The sequence below is a fragment of the Saccostrea echinata genome, unplaced genomic scaffold (assembly GCF_033153115.1).
Source record: "Saccostrea echinata isolate AGI-Se365-2 ecotype Australia unplaced genomic scaffold, CSIRO_AGI_Sech_v1 ptg000023l, whole genome shotgun sequence".
NCBI classification, from domain to species: domain Eukaryota; kingdom Metazoa; phylum Mollusca; class Bivalvia; order Ostreida; family Ostreidae; genus Saccostrea; species Saccostrea echinata.
In genome coordinates this window covers 4,993,262-5,006,962 of record NW_026889772.1, presented here as the reverse complement: position 1 = coordinate 5,006,962, position 13,701 = coordinate 4,993,262, and the positions used below count along the sequence as shown (strand labels likewise).

The window sequence follows — 13,701 nt, the reverse complement described above, 5'->3', positions numbered from 1 at the left end:
TTTATCGGTAATGAGTGAGAACACTTTATCGGTAATGAGTGAGAACACTATTTATCGGTAATGAGTCAGAACACTATTTATCGGTAATGAGTCAGAACACTATTTATCGGTAATGAGTGAGAACACTATTTATCGGTAATGAGTCAGAACACTATTTATCGGTAATGAGTCAGAACACTATTTATCGGTAATGAGTCAGAACACTATTTATCGGTAATGAGTCAGAACACTATTTATCGGTAATGAGTCAGAACACTATTTATCGGTAATGAGTGAGAACACTATTTATCGGTAATGAGTGAGAACACAATATATCGGTAGTAGTGAGAACACAATTTATCGGTAATGAGTGAGAACACAATTTATCGGTAATGAGTGAGAACACAATTTATCGGTAATGAGTGAGAACACAATTTATCGGTAATGAGTGAGAACACAATTTATCGGTAATGAGTGAGACACAATTTATCGGTAATGAGTGAGAACACTTTATCGGTAATGAGTGAGAACACTATTTATCGGTAATGAGTGAGAACACAATTTATCGGTAATGAGTGAGAACACTTTATCGGTAATGAGTGAGAACACTATTTATCGGTAATGAGTCAGAACACTATTTATCGGTAATGAGTGAGAACACAATTTATCGGTAATGAGTGAGAACATTATTTATCGGTAATGAGTGAGAACACTTTATCGGTAATGAGTCAGAACACTATTTATCGGTAATGAGTGAGAACACTATTTATCGGTAATGAGTCAGAACACTATTTATCGGTAATGAGTGAGAACACTATTTATCGGTAATGAGTGAGAACACTATTTATCGGTAATGAGTGAGAACACTATTTATCGGTAATGAGTCAGAACACTATTTATCGGTAATGAGTGAGAACACTATTTATCGGTAATGAGTCAGAACACTATTTATCGGTAATGAGTGAGAACGCTATTTTCATGAAAAAAGGTGAAGATAACGAACAGGGATCGAACTCAAAAAATATCAACAATAAAAATCTGTGAATAAGGCAAAACAAAAAAAAAACAAAAAAAAAAAAAACACGGACCCCTGGAAGTTCCAGAGGTGGGATTTGGTGATTTGGAGTAAGCATCCCCTGCTGACAGCCACATCCGCCGCGAGCCCTATATATTGATCAAGTAAAGAAAGAATTTTGTTTCAGCGGATCTTCTGAGGTAAAAAAAAACCTTTTAAAATAAGACATTGTCGATAGTCCACAATTACCAACTTGTTTAAATTGTTAACAAATGCCGTAGAAATGACAGTTTTAAAAAGCCATTTTCTGTACTGGTGAATTCTTATACAGAAGCCGTGGAACGTATAGTCAAGGAATCTCTCCAAGCTTTCTACGATGAAAGTCTTTGATACCATAAAATGAAACAAAATAATAGTTTCTTTGTGTCATGGTTACCACGACAATATGCTCTAAAGTTTAAAAATGCAGAGAAGTGACAAGGACTGTTTCCAAAAAATTGAAGATTTGATGTCTGATATACATGATATAAATATTTGGAAACCAACTACTGGACGTATATTACATATGATACCATGGAAACAAAGTATTGAAAGTCTGATTGAACTGGCGGTTTAAAAAGCCTATGATTTGCAACATCCTTAATCACAGATCCAAGCCTATATTCTCGTGAAGAGGAATGCAAATATGAACTCTCCTTGACCTTTTCAATTAGACCAATTTAGAAGAATTTAGAAAATTTATAAAACGAGCCAAGCTACTGACAAAAAAGTTTATGAAACAGGAATATCAACAGTCTTGTTTAAAATCATCATTTTACTATATAAATAAAATATGGAGATAACGAACGAGCTCAGCGTCCATCTAGACAATAAAAATCGGGAGCAGAGCAAACAGGGACCTAAAAACCATCAGAGATCGGATCAGGTACCATGGAGAAGCTAGCATCCCCTGCCGACTGGTCACACCCGCCGTCTGCTCCTTGTTATGATCGGGGAAAACGGAAACATCCGTGGACAATTCAGTGTGTAAATAAAGGCTTAGCAATTAGTATGAAAAACGTCAGTCAGCATTTGAATTAATTATAGGTTGTATTTGCTGAGAAGGTCATTGTATCGACCATAAAACTTGCGAAATGATGACTTCAAACGAGACTGTTGATATTCTTGTTTCATCAACTTGTTTGTCAATAGCTTGCCTCGTTTTAGAAATTATTAGAAATCATTCATAAGTAGAGCATGCTTTTGCGTATCAAATCAACCGGGAGACATAAACTCCATATGCAGGTGATAAGGGTATATTACTATACATAAGTAAGGGAAGTTGACGATTGAAAAATTGAAGTCATCACGTTTATCGTAAATTTTTGTTGTTAGGTTACCATTGAAGTTTTTTTCGAGTAAAATATCCAAATATGAAATAGATGAGTCAAACTCTGAGGTATCTTTTATTTCAAACTCACTGGGATATATCGAGTCGACATATGAATGGAAGTAACTATTGTTAATTGATCATACCTCGTCGATATATCTACATGTAAATCTATCGAAATTCAAAACAGGAAATATTTCTGTAGAAATTCCACTGGATACATATTGGAGATTTGTATTAACGACAAGATTCTAATAGAGTACAAAATCAGGAGTTTTTTATTTCCCATGTTCATTGGAAATTTATTTGAAAGTGTGGGTACTTGGGGGGCAACAAATCTCCTGGATTATATTATGACATATGGTGATAAATTTAGAATTTTTAGAAAATTTAATACGCCTTCAACATTAATGAATATTTTCATTTATCATTAACAAAATCTATACAGCGGTGTCTTGCTACCGCCATGAATTAAAAACACAAAAAATACTTAAAAACATATGGGAACTTTTCTTCCAATAAAATAACTGATTTTTTAGTATATACAAAATATTCCTGATTGGAATTTTTTCCTGGTGCATTGCTTATATTGCCTGACTTATCATGCAAATTTCCCCATGGTTACTAATATAATTATAAGCATTTATATATATAAACTTTAGACAGCTGTATGTGTTTTAATCGCAAAATGTCATACAAAAGTATCTATAAAGCCTATAAAACAAAATACAATCAACGAATGTTAGACAAGCTTAAATGTATAAAACAAATTTTAATTGAACATTTGTTGTGTTCATCAATCAATCAATTATAAAACCGTAACTAGACTAAATTAATCAAAAAGAATTTTTCCATTACAGACTTATATATGGTATCTCAATATAATTGAAAATTCAACAATTCGTCCGAAATTTGCCAGATATATGTTCTAATATATTGAACGTATCTTTAAAATATATCTTTAAAATTATCATAGCTGGAACCTACAGCATTTTCTAATGAAGATGCCAAATTGGCCTTATCAGCACAACATAGTCTTATGATATTGGCTCATTCAACAGTTTATAGCACATATTACTAGTATTTCAGCTTAGCTTAAAACGTAGAATTAGTTATAAAAATGGGGGGGAGAGAGATACAAGCAGACTAATATTTACATTTTTTCAATTTTTTTAAAAAGGTGTCTTCAAAAACTGCACTACTCTTTGCAATTCAAAATGTAACAAATGATACAAAATACCAGTAGGTGATGTTCAAGTATATAGTATTAAACTATAATGAACACTTTATATGAATGCTACCATTATTTAAATATATTCTAATATATCATGAGCATCTACAAATTTAAATTAATTTTATAAACACAAGGCTTATACAATGTACATATGTTATGAAGCGATTTAAAATATGAAAATTTACAATGTAATGTATCACCTGATATTAAATCCATTCCGAACTGACTAGCATCATAATCATGTGCAATTTTATGTACTTGAAAAATAATACTGTAGTGGTACTTGTTTATCTGGTTAGCCTACAGGAAGTATGTGCCTGTCCTCACAGACAAGTATTATCAAATTCATTTGATAGATTTATTTCCTGACGTGTTTGTGTTTTATAAAAACCCCAAAAACAAATGTAATATCAAAAAATATATATTACTTGAATAAAAAAAATATCTTTGACTAAATCTGATATATAAAAGACATAGAATTTTCTTCATACAGTCGGCAAATTATTCCACATACAATCAGGCTTATAATATGTAGATGTGGCAACTTTTCTCTGATTAATTCTGTTTTAAAAGAACAATTTTGTTCATTCTGCAAACTTCCAATGAAATTCACAATAGGTTCCAGGTGATGACACCAATGACCACCAAACCTGCAATAAAGGATAAGATAAAATATAAAATTGGACTTATACATTATCACAGAACTCTTAAATTCTGTTCCATGAATGCATGATAAATGCTTCAACTGTTAGCAGCATTCCACATGGTTAATCACAGACAGACAGACAAAGTTGGGGACATTGAGAGACAACACGTACTTGACTGCAGACAAACCGCTCCAGATCTAGGGTTAGCGACCAGTTTTGGTGATGAGGTGGTAGTTGTTGTCGTTGATTTGGTGCATCTAACAATTTTAGGTGTGGGCTTAGTAAGCAGTGTTGTCATAGTAGTAACTTCTGGGAGATCTGCCGAGGGAAATAAATCATGGTAGAAGGTTCAGCAGAAATTTCATTGCATTAAAACTTTTTAATAAATACGTGTTTTTTAATTCAATTTAATTGGTTTGGTATCTTCTACCATGATGCTGACTCACAAACATGCATTGATTAGTAAACAGTATTACTTCATGCATCACCGACATGCGCAACATGGAGTTCTAGTTTGTTATAAATACCAGGCTGGGTTGTGGGTGAAGCAAAGGAGGAACTCATTAGTGACTCGCCTCGGACATTCGTGCTCATGTGGGTTGTTGGGATAGAACTTTTAGTGGTCAGAACTGAAAATTCAAAAATTACAAATATGAATCAACTTCCGGAATTGGGTAATGTGGAACATCAAGATGTTACGAATTTAGAATAAGAGAAAATAAGAGAAACTTACTTGTTGTTGGTATTTTGTCACAATCAAATTTATTACAATGACGGCTCTCGATGAGTGAACAATTGCTTATTAACTCCTCTGGACATATTGCACGTGCTCTATGTTGAATCCCGCCATTGCATGATTTGCTACAGCTTTGCCATTCTGACCAGACATCAGTTGGTTCAGCATTACTATCACCTTATTGAGTTTAATTTAATTTAAATCATATTTTGGGTAAATAAAACAAATACAGAAATATATTATAATAAAAACAGGTGATTTAATTTACATATTATGTACCGGTATTCTTTTAGTTACTGAAAAATAGCGATAAAACTGATGGTGATCAATTCAAAAATGTTAAGCAAATTTGATGTCACATTTTGAATGTCACTTTAAAAATATTCTCCTGTAACTTTACTTACTATTTAACAGTAACATCCATACCAGGACTATCCTCGTCAGAAGAATTTTGTACTCCATAACTAAACCTATAACTTTAACACTGACTAGATGAAGAGGAAACCACAAAAGAGGAAGTGATTCTACATTTGCGTCAAAGAATTTTAAGTTATCGTTTCCTTAATTTCTATTTTCATTAGTAAGGGTGTTAAATTGGTACTAATAATTGACTACGTGACATTTTTCTGATCAAAGTTTGGGTGTTATCTGTTCATCTGTAAATTTTCCCAGATTGATTTCTTGCTTGAAATACTATATACAAAATGCACAGATACATAGCTGCTGAATCTTTGGAGTGACCGGAAGTCATCCCGCAATTTTATTTGGTTTATTTGGGAAAGATTCCTTTCTATACCTTACTTTAAGGTCAGACGATACGTTCCTCAGATATCTGTTTTGTATAATTTCGTTAAAAACAAAAAATAGTTTTCATTATAATTACTTTGTGATTTCTAAACTGATTTCTAATAGTCTTAAAAATCAAAACGCTAATTTTTTACGTTGGCAATTTAAGTTATTCCCAAAAGGATTATATAGGCAACACCATCCTCTGGTATCTTGCACAAATGCCTGGTACCTCAATTTTTTGTGACTACACATGTTAAAGTAGCAATACTTCAATGATTAAATCTTAGAAAATTTTATATATCATTTAGAAATGTATCGTATGTCCTTAACGAAATGTGAAGATAGCGAATAGCAACTATGCTCAGAAGTCTAATTAAACATTTACAAATATTGAGCAGAGCAAACACGGATCTCTGGAAACTGAGGTGGGATCAGGTGCCATGGAGGAATAAGGGGCTTCTGTCGACCGTTCACACCGGCCGTGTACTCCTTGTCAACGAAAAAATCTATAGACAATTCAGTGTGAAAATAATGGCCTAACAATTTGTATGAAAGACGTCAACATTTGACCTAACGATAAACTATATTTGCAAACAAGAGACCCATGGACCACAACACTCATCTGAGTCACTATGACCTTGCTGTTTTACAATGGGAGATTTTGCCTCTCTATTCCTGTGTAACACTTTGATGACTATTGCGGTCGAACCCTATTCCCGGAGGGTTATGATTTGAATAACGCAGCACTGTTAAGGCTACATAAAGGAGGTAGGCCTAATTTTTACGGAAAATGTTTACTGTAACATCCCACAAAAATAGCAATTCCTCAAAATACCAGAAAAAGAAATAATTTGCAGTTTTAAACTTTATAAACTTTTAATTTATATTTATCATATTTGTAATAAACTACCTCAAAAGTTAAAATTGCATTCATTTCTGTCGCTAAATAATTCCCACACAGCAAGGTCACTGATCGCAATGCACTTGTCGACATGACGTCATCGTGGTAAAATGTGACGCATTTTATGTGCAATGAGAGCGGATCAAGTAATTTTTTCACAGTGAAAAATGCATTTCATTGTTAAACATAAAATTATATTTACAGATGTTAGATTAGACAATAATACCAGTGCAATTTTTTTATTATTAATTATTATCCATTTCTTATTATTAAGGAATGAATTTAATAGCTACCCAAGTTATACTGGTATAACCTGGGTTGGAGAAGTTAACGCTTTTTAAACCGCGAAGGGGTTTATAAAAAAGAGTAAACTGTTCCAACCCAGGTTATACCAGTATAACTTGGGTAGCTATTAAATTCATTCTTTGTAATTTAATTTTCCATCATTATGTGCAAAAAATAAGCAAATATCCTTCAAAAATGCCTTCAAATTGTACGTATTTTAAATGTAACGTCAAGCGGATTGATACGTTTTTGACGTAAGTCACTGTGACGTAGGAAACCCAGGTTTTCCAATTTATTCTAATTTTTTTATCCAATCAAATGATGCGGTGAGAAAATGATTTGAATTAATTCTACCGTGATTTTGTGTACCTTTACTTGGCAAATGTCACAAATATTCCACTTGAGCTCAATTACCTGAAAATTATAAAACTATTAATTTTTTTTAAAGCATAAGCACTTTTCAGAAACTACGGAGATATGGAGAAACAATTTATCACTTTTTATGCCCCCGGATCGAAAGATCCTGGGGGTATATTGTTTTTGTCCTGTCTGTCTGTTTGTCTGTTTCTCCGTTTGTCTGTTTGTCTGTCTGTCTGTTGTCAACTTTAACCTTGCCCATAACTTTTGATTGGTTGGAGCTATGACTTTCATATTTCACATGTATATTCCTTGTGACAAGACCTTTCTTTGGGTACCATCATATTTGACCTTTTGACCTTGACCTTGGAGTTTGACCCACATTTGCAAAATTTTATGAGACTTTAACCTTGGCCATAACTTCTGAACAGTTGGTGCTTGGGGTTTCAAACTTCACACGTGTATTCTTTGTGACAAGGCCTTCCTTTGGATACCAACAACTTTGACCTTTTGACCTTGACCTTGGAGTTTGACCTACTTTTGAAAAACTTAAACCTTGGCCATAACTTTTGAACAATTGGAGCTTGGGGTTTCAAACTTCACATGTGTATTCCTTGTGACAAGACCTTCCCCTGGATATCACCCACTTTGACCCTTTTACCTTGACCTAGGAGTTTGACCTACTTTTGAAAAACTTTAACCTTGGCTATAACTTTTGAATGGTTGGAGCTAGGGCTTTCATATTTCACATATGTAATCCTTGTGACAAGACCTTCCTTTGGATACCAACCACTTTGACCTTCTGACCTTGACCTAGGAGTTTGACTACTTTTGAAAAACTTTAACCTTGGCCATAACTTTTAAATGGTTGATGCTAGGGCTTTCATACTTCACATATGTAATCCTTGTGACAAGACCTTCCTTTGGATACCAACCACTTTGACCCTTTGACCTTGACCTAGGAGTTTGACCTACTTTTGAAAAACTTTAACCTTGGCCATAACTTTTGAATGGTTGGTGCTAGGGCTTTCATATTTCACATATGTAATCCTTGTGACATCACCTTCCTTTGGATACCAACCAGTTTGACCTTGACCTTGATGTTTTACTTACTTTTAAAAAACTTTAACCTTCGCCTTTAATTTTGAACAGTTGCAGCTAGGGCTTTCAAATTAAACATTTTTTATCTTTTGGCCTGGATTTTGACTTGCATTTGAGAAACTTTAACCTTCGCCATAAGCTGCCATACGGGGGCATCAGTGTTTCACAAACACATCTTGTTTAAAATCTGAATTCGGGTATGTCCTTGCGATATTATGACCTCTAGGCAGTACACATTATGGGCATTTATCAGTGACTGTCAAATCAGGTGACCAAACAAAATACAATACAGAGTGTGGTATATTATGTTAATTCAATTAACATTAGCCATGTGATAACACAATAGATTTATATATAAAAAAAATAATAAATTAAGTTTTAAAAGGTATTAAATTGTGCACGTCTTTATTCCGTTGATTTCTTCATAGTACGCCTTAAGTACAGCGAAACTTGATAATCTACATTACCTGAAGATGCATTAATATACTAATCATGCCTTCGCTCTTCTTCAGAACAAGATTTTTTGTTTTAAAAAAATCCTATATATTTGTATGCCAAAAAAATTGATTTTCTATTGTGGCCCCATACTGCCCCCAGGGATCATGATTTGAACAAAACTGAATCTACACTAAGCATGTTTCCATATCAGTATACCTAATTATGAATTTGCTGCTCTTGAAAAGAGGCCGTCACGGTAGCTCAGTCGGTAGAGCGCTCGCTTCGTAATCGGGAGGTCGTGTGTTCCAATCACGGCTGCGACTGACCTAAGTCGATAAAAAATAGGTAGCAACTGTTCCTTCGCCAAGCGAGTCCTTCGGATGAGACCTTAAAAACCGAGGCCCCGTGTCATGGTAGGCGTTGGCACGATGAAGAACCCTCACTGCTCAATGGCCCTGGGTGCCGAGTAAAGCCCTTCACTGGTATATATATGGTGACGTCTCTATATGAGTGAAAATTCTCGAACGGGACGTAAAACAACATACAATCAATCAATCTCTTGAGAAGAAAGTAAATTATTCTCCTATGTATCTCTATGTAAAACTTTAATCTTCCATTGTGCCGTCATCCTTTCCCCAAGGGTCTTGATTTTTACAAACTTGAATCTACACTACCAAGGGATGCTTCCATATCAATATTACTAATCATGGCTTTGCTGTCCTTGAGAAGATTTTTTAAAAGATGAAACCCTATGTATTTCTATGTAAAATTTTCATCGTTCATTGTGCCCCAATCCTACCTCTGTGGGCATGATTTGAAGAAGCTTGAATCTACACTACCTGAGGATGCTTTCATATTAATATGACTAATCATTCATTTGTTGATTTTATCCTATGTATTTTTATTTAAAACTTTTATCGTTATTGTGGCCCCACCTTAGCCCCCGGGGCCATAATATGAACAAACTTGAATCTACACCACATAATGAGGCTTTCACATGTATTTCAACTTTTCTAGTCCAGTGGTTCTTGAGAATATTTATTCCTATATCCTTGTGTCATCAACTTATTAGTCAGTAGCCTGTCTCGTTTTAATAATTGTTTGCGAAGAACATGCTCTTACGTATCGAATCTGTGTGGTGTCTTTTATTTCGAGTTCAATATGCAATTTGTCTATAAAATCAGAATGTTCAACAAAATAAGTTTGCAGATGACCAATGACAAGGTATGCAAATTTATATTCATTTTTATTGAAAAAGCTGTTGTCTATGATGTCAAAAAGCCTGGTCTTTAATTTATCGTATGGAATGGTTGTATAAAGTGTTGAAAAGTCGTGCGTTTAACTTTTGATGCCATTAATTTTGATAAAATTTTGTGATTTCAAATTTCCTATAAGTTCCTTGGGGTTTTTAAGTATCCACATCTGATTATCTGTACAAAAAATTACGCCCTGACCTAAGGTGAAAATCAATAGATTGAATCCGCCTTTCATCTTTAAAGAGATTAAGCAGACTATTAGACGGAGTCAGAGTGGAATCAGGGCGGAATATGGCCCGAAATATTTAAATGAGTTACAGGCGCGTAGCCAGAATGGAAATGAAGTGTACGCAGAGAACGGCACGGGGTCTGGGGACCGCTGTGAGGCCACCAGTGGGTCAAGGGCGAAGCCCCAGGCTGGTGGGGATCCAGGGGGCGAAGCCCCCGGAATCTCTTGGGTTTTACTAAGTATTTCAATCATTTTCATGGGAAAAATCATGCTATTTTGCTTTTCTCAATAAAATTAAAAGATGTGGTAATGTTGTTTTTAAATCCCAAAGTTAATACTTCCTTGGAGACTTATTGTACATGCAATTGAGGCTGAATATTTTATCAATACATGTACATAAATATATATTGGCATTGTCTACTCTTTTTAAACGCTCAGCAAAAAAAAAGTATAATAAACGTTATTTAACACAAAATGCTGTGTTTTAAATCATACAGTATTATATCAAAGCATTCTACGATGTGATTGAAATTTTATTTCTCAAAGATCTTTTTAAAAATTACCAGTGTGTTAAAGAACATTATAAATTAATAAATAAAATATCTGGATTTGAAAAATGATTTAAGAAAAAGATTTTAATATTATTGTATAAACTTTGAATCGGAACATTATTACACAAAATAATTTGAAACGCAAAATATTTGCTAGGTGATAGATTTCTTTCTTCGAAAACTCTCTCTCTCTCTTAAATTCTTTTTTTTTTTTTTTTTTTTTTTTTTTTTTTTTTTTTTGAAAATGATGTGTACGCATTTGCGTACTTGCGTATAGGCAGCTACGCGCCTGAGTTAAGACGTATTCCACCTTTTCTAAAACGCATTATTTGCAAGGCATATTCCGCCTTACCTGCAAGGCGTATTCCGCCTTACTTACAAGGCGTATTCTGCCTTACTTATTTAAAAGACCATTTCTCAAATATGTTGCTTTGTACAGTACTAACCTGAAGTTCTTCTTCACTGCTTTTAAGATAAAGAAAGAAACTTGGTAGAATATTTACTATAACCCACTATGTATCTTTGCAAATGCAAAATGATAGAAATCAGCCTATGTGATTTTTACCATTTTGCTTTTCCTCATAAAATTCACATGGCTTGGTATATTTTTTTAAAGTTTATATTACACTTTAAGCACCAAGCTAACATATTCTGAAATTTATTTTCATTTGTAAACCTTTACTGGGTGTGATTTGTCCATATTTATAATTTTATTGAAGTATCAACAATTGTTTTCCAAGTGTCATTTCTTTTATGCAAGAAAATACAACAGGTTATTGAGTAAATGTAATATCAGTACACTTTGTGCTCCATTAAAAACATTTTTGAAGAAATAAAGAAGGTAAATAAATGAAGATTAAACAATTTTACCATGATTACTCTAGTTGTGTACTTTTGGGGTGAAATATGGAAGTTTTTCATTCTCCAAGTCTAAGGAGAAAAAATTCAAAGAATTATCCACTTTTCTAAGACTGTGACATGATATTAAGTCTCCTCCAAAAAAAAAAAAATTGTTTGTATCATCTGTCCTTGATGACCTTGAACGAAATCAGAGCTCTTGTTACAATGAAGATATTTTTAATGTGTAGTTCCGTATTTGAACATACTGGACACAGAAAAAATATGTGCAGATTATCACTACATATATCACGTCACTTTTGTACGTTTTCAATTCATACTTTTTTAGTAAAGATGTTTTAAATAAGATTTTTTAGAGTCACAGTTGAGTTGTTTGAAAGTTATTTTTTTCCTCATAGAAAAAAAAAGTTTGACGTTCCATACAGCTAAAGTTTACCATTGTTTGGTGAATGATAATGTTCTCACAATGAAATTATGGTAACAATCTTTTGAAAATAATGCATGTGTGTTAAATGAATATCTTCATTAAATGACGATTCTAAATCTGCTATGAAAAAAAAAAACAATCTAAATTCGGAAATCTGCCTGAGCTTTGCAATGTATGGAAATCAAATAAAAGTAAGAAAAATGTAATTGACATTAGCTTTTATGATCTCAGCAACTTTGTCTCCAAAATCGAAATGGAGCGGATCCACACCCTCCCGCTGAATTGTACGCGATTGTATCAGACCCATTCAAATTGTAATTTTACTAGTAGTTAGAATAATCTAAATCACATCTCTTCATGCATTTTTCCTATCTATGGTTGCACTGACAGACTAACATCAATTATCCAAATTGAATCACAGGAAAAATCGGAAACAAGGTTTTGATTTAAAAGGATAGTAATTTATTTTTCATATTTTGAAAGTATTTTATTAAATATATTTATTTGATGAAAGCAATAATTATATTCCATTATCCTTGTATGCAGGCTTATCCGAAACCAAAATTATCAGGATTCACATTCTGGTCAGAACTGAACGAAAGTAAAATATTAAAATATATGAAAGAGTTACTTGGAGTTATACCCTGTTCTTTATTATTTTCCCCGAAAGAAAGTTTGGGAACATAATGTTCTTACTTCATTTCTTATTTCTTTACCTATATTTCCTATTTGAAAGGAAGGAAAACTTACATGTCGTATGTCACAATCAAATTTGTTACAGCAACGGTGGTCAATAAGTAAACAAGTTCAGGGGATGCTTACTCCTTCATGGCACCAGATCCCACCTCTGATGCTTTAAAAGGTCCATGTTTGCAATGCTCCCGATTTGTTTTGTCTCAATGGACCTTGAGCTTAATTACTGTTCGTTATCTCCATATTTCGTTACCTCGTTTGGGCAGAATTTGCGTGCTCTGAACTGAAACCCGCCATTGCAGGATATGAACGTTCTCCTGTATGAACGTTTCAAAAACGGAATATTGTTTTTAAAAACGGCGAACCGTCAAAATGTTACTTTAGAAAAGAATTTGACTTCTATATTCATTAATGGAGCAATAATTACAATGTATACAATTTATCAAGGTAAAGAAAAACCTATTCGTTTCGGAAAAGGAATATCGAAGTTGCAACTTTAAAAAGTTTTTTTTTTTTTAAATGAACATCAAGATATTCAAAATCAAAAATTTGGCTTAATTCTATTCTCAGATATTTTTTTCCAGTATCCTCGACAGTTGTACACACTTACTCTTCGTGTAACACTGACCTAGATTAAATGTCTACTGGTTGATTTCATGACAAACCCTGCAGTAAATGGCAATGTTTTAGACAATTATGACCTTTTTTGCTTTATTGTTACAATTTTATCAATATACAAAAAATTGCACATTTTTTCTGCCTGCTAGGGAACTTGATCTTGTTCCATATTATTTTTGATTAGCTTCATATCATAGCCTTTTCTCACAAAAATGTCT

General features: G+C 33.4%; 1 protein-coding gene across 1 annotated transcript; it reads right to left on the bottom strand.

Moving 5' to 3' along the window:
* Positions 1-3,170: 3,170 nt before the first annotated feature.
* LOC133191366 (ADAMTS-like protein 1) lies at positions 3,171-5,437 on the bottom strand. Its single transcript, XM_061327121.1, has 5 exons — positions 5,385-5,437; positions 4,978-5,157; positions 4,772-4,873; positions 4,416-4,562; positions 3,171-4,247 (listed from the first exon to the last, which is right to left on the bottom strand). The coding sequence occupies exons 1-5, from the start codon at positions 5,398-5,400 to the stop codon at positions 4,207-4,209; spliced, it is 486 nt and encodes a 161-aa protein (XP_061183105.1). The 5' UTR covers positions 5,401-5,437; the 3' UTR covers positions 3,171-4,206.
* Positions 5,438-13,701: the final 8,264 nt, after the last annotated feature.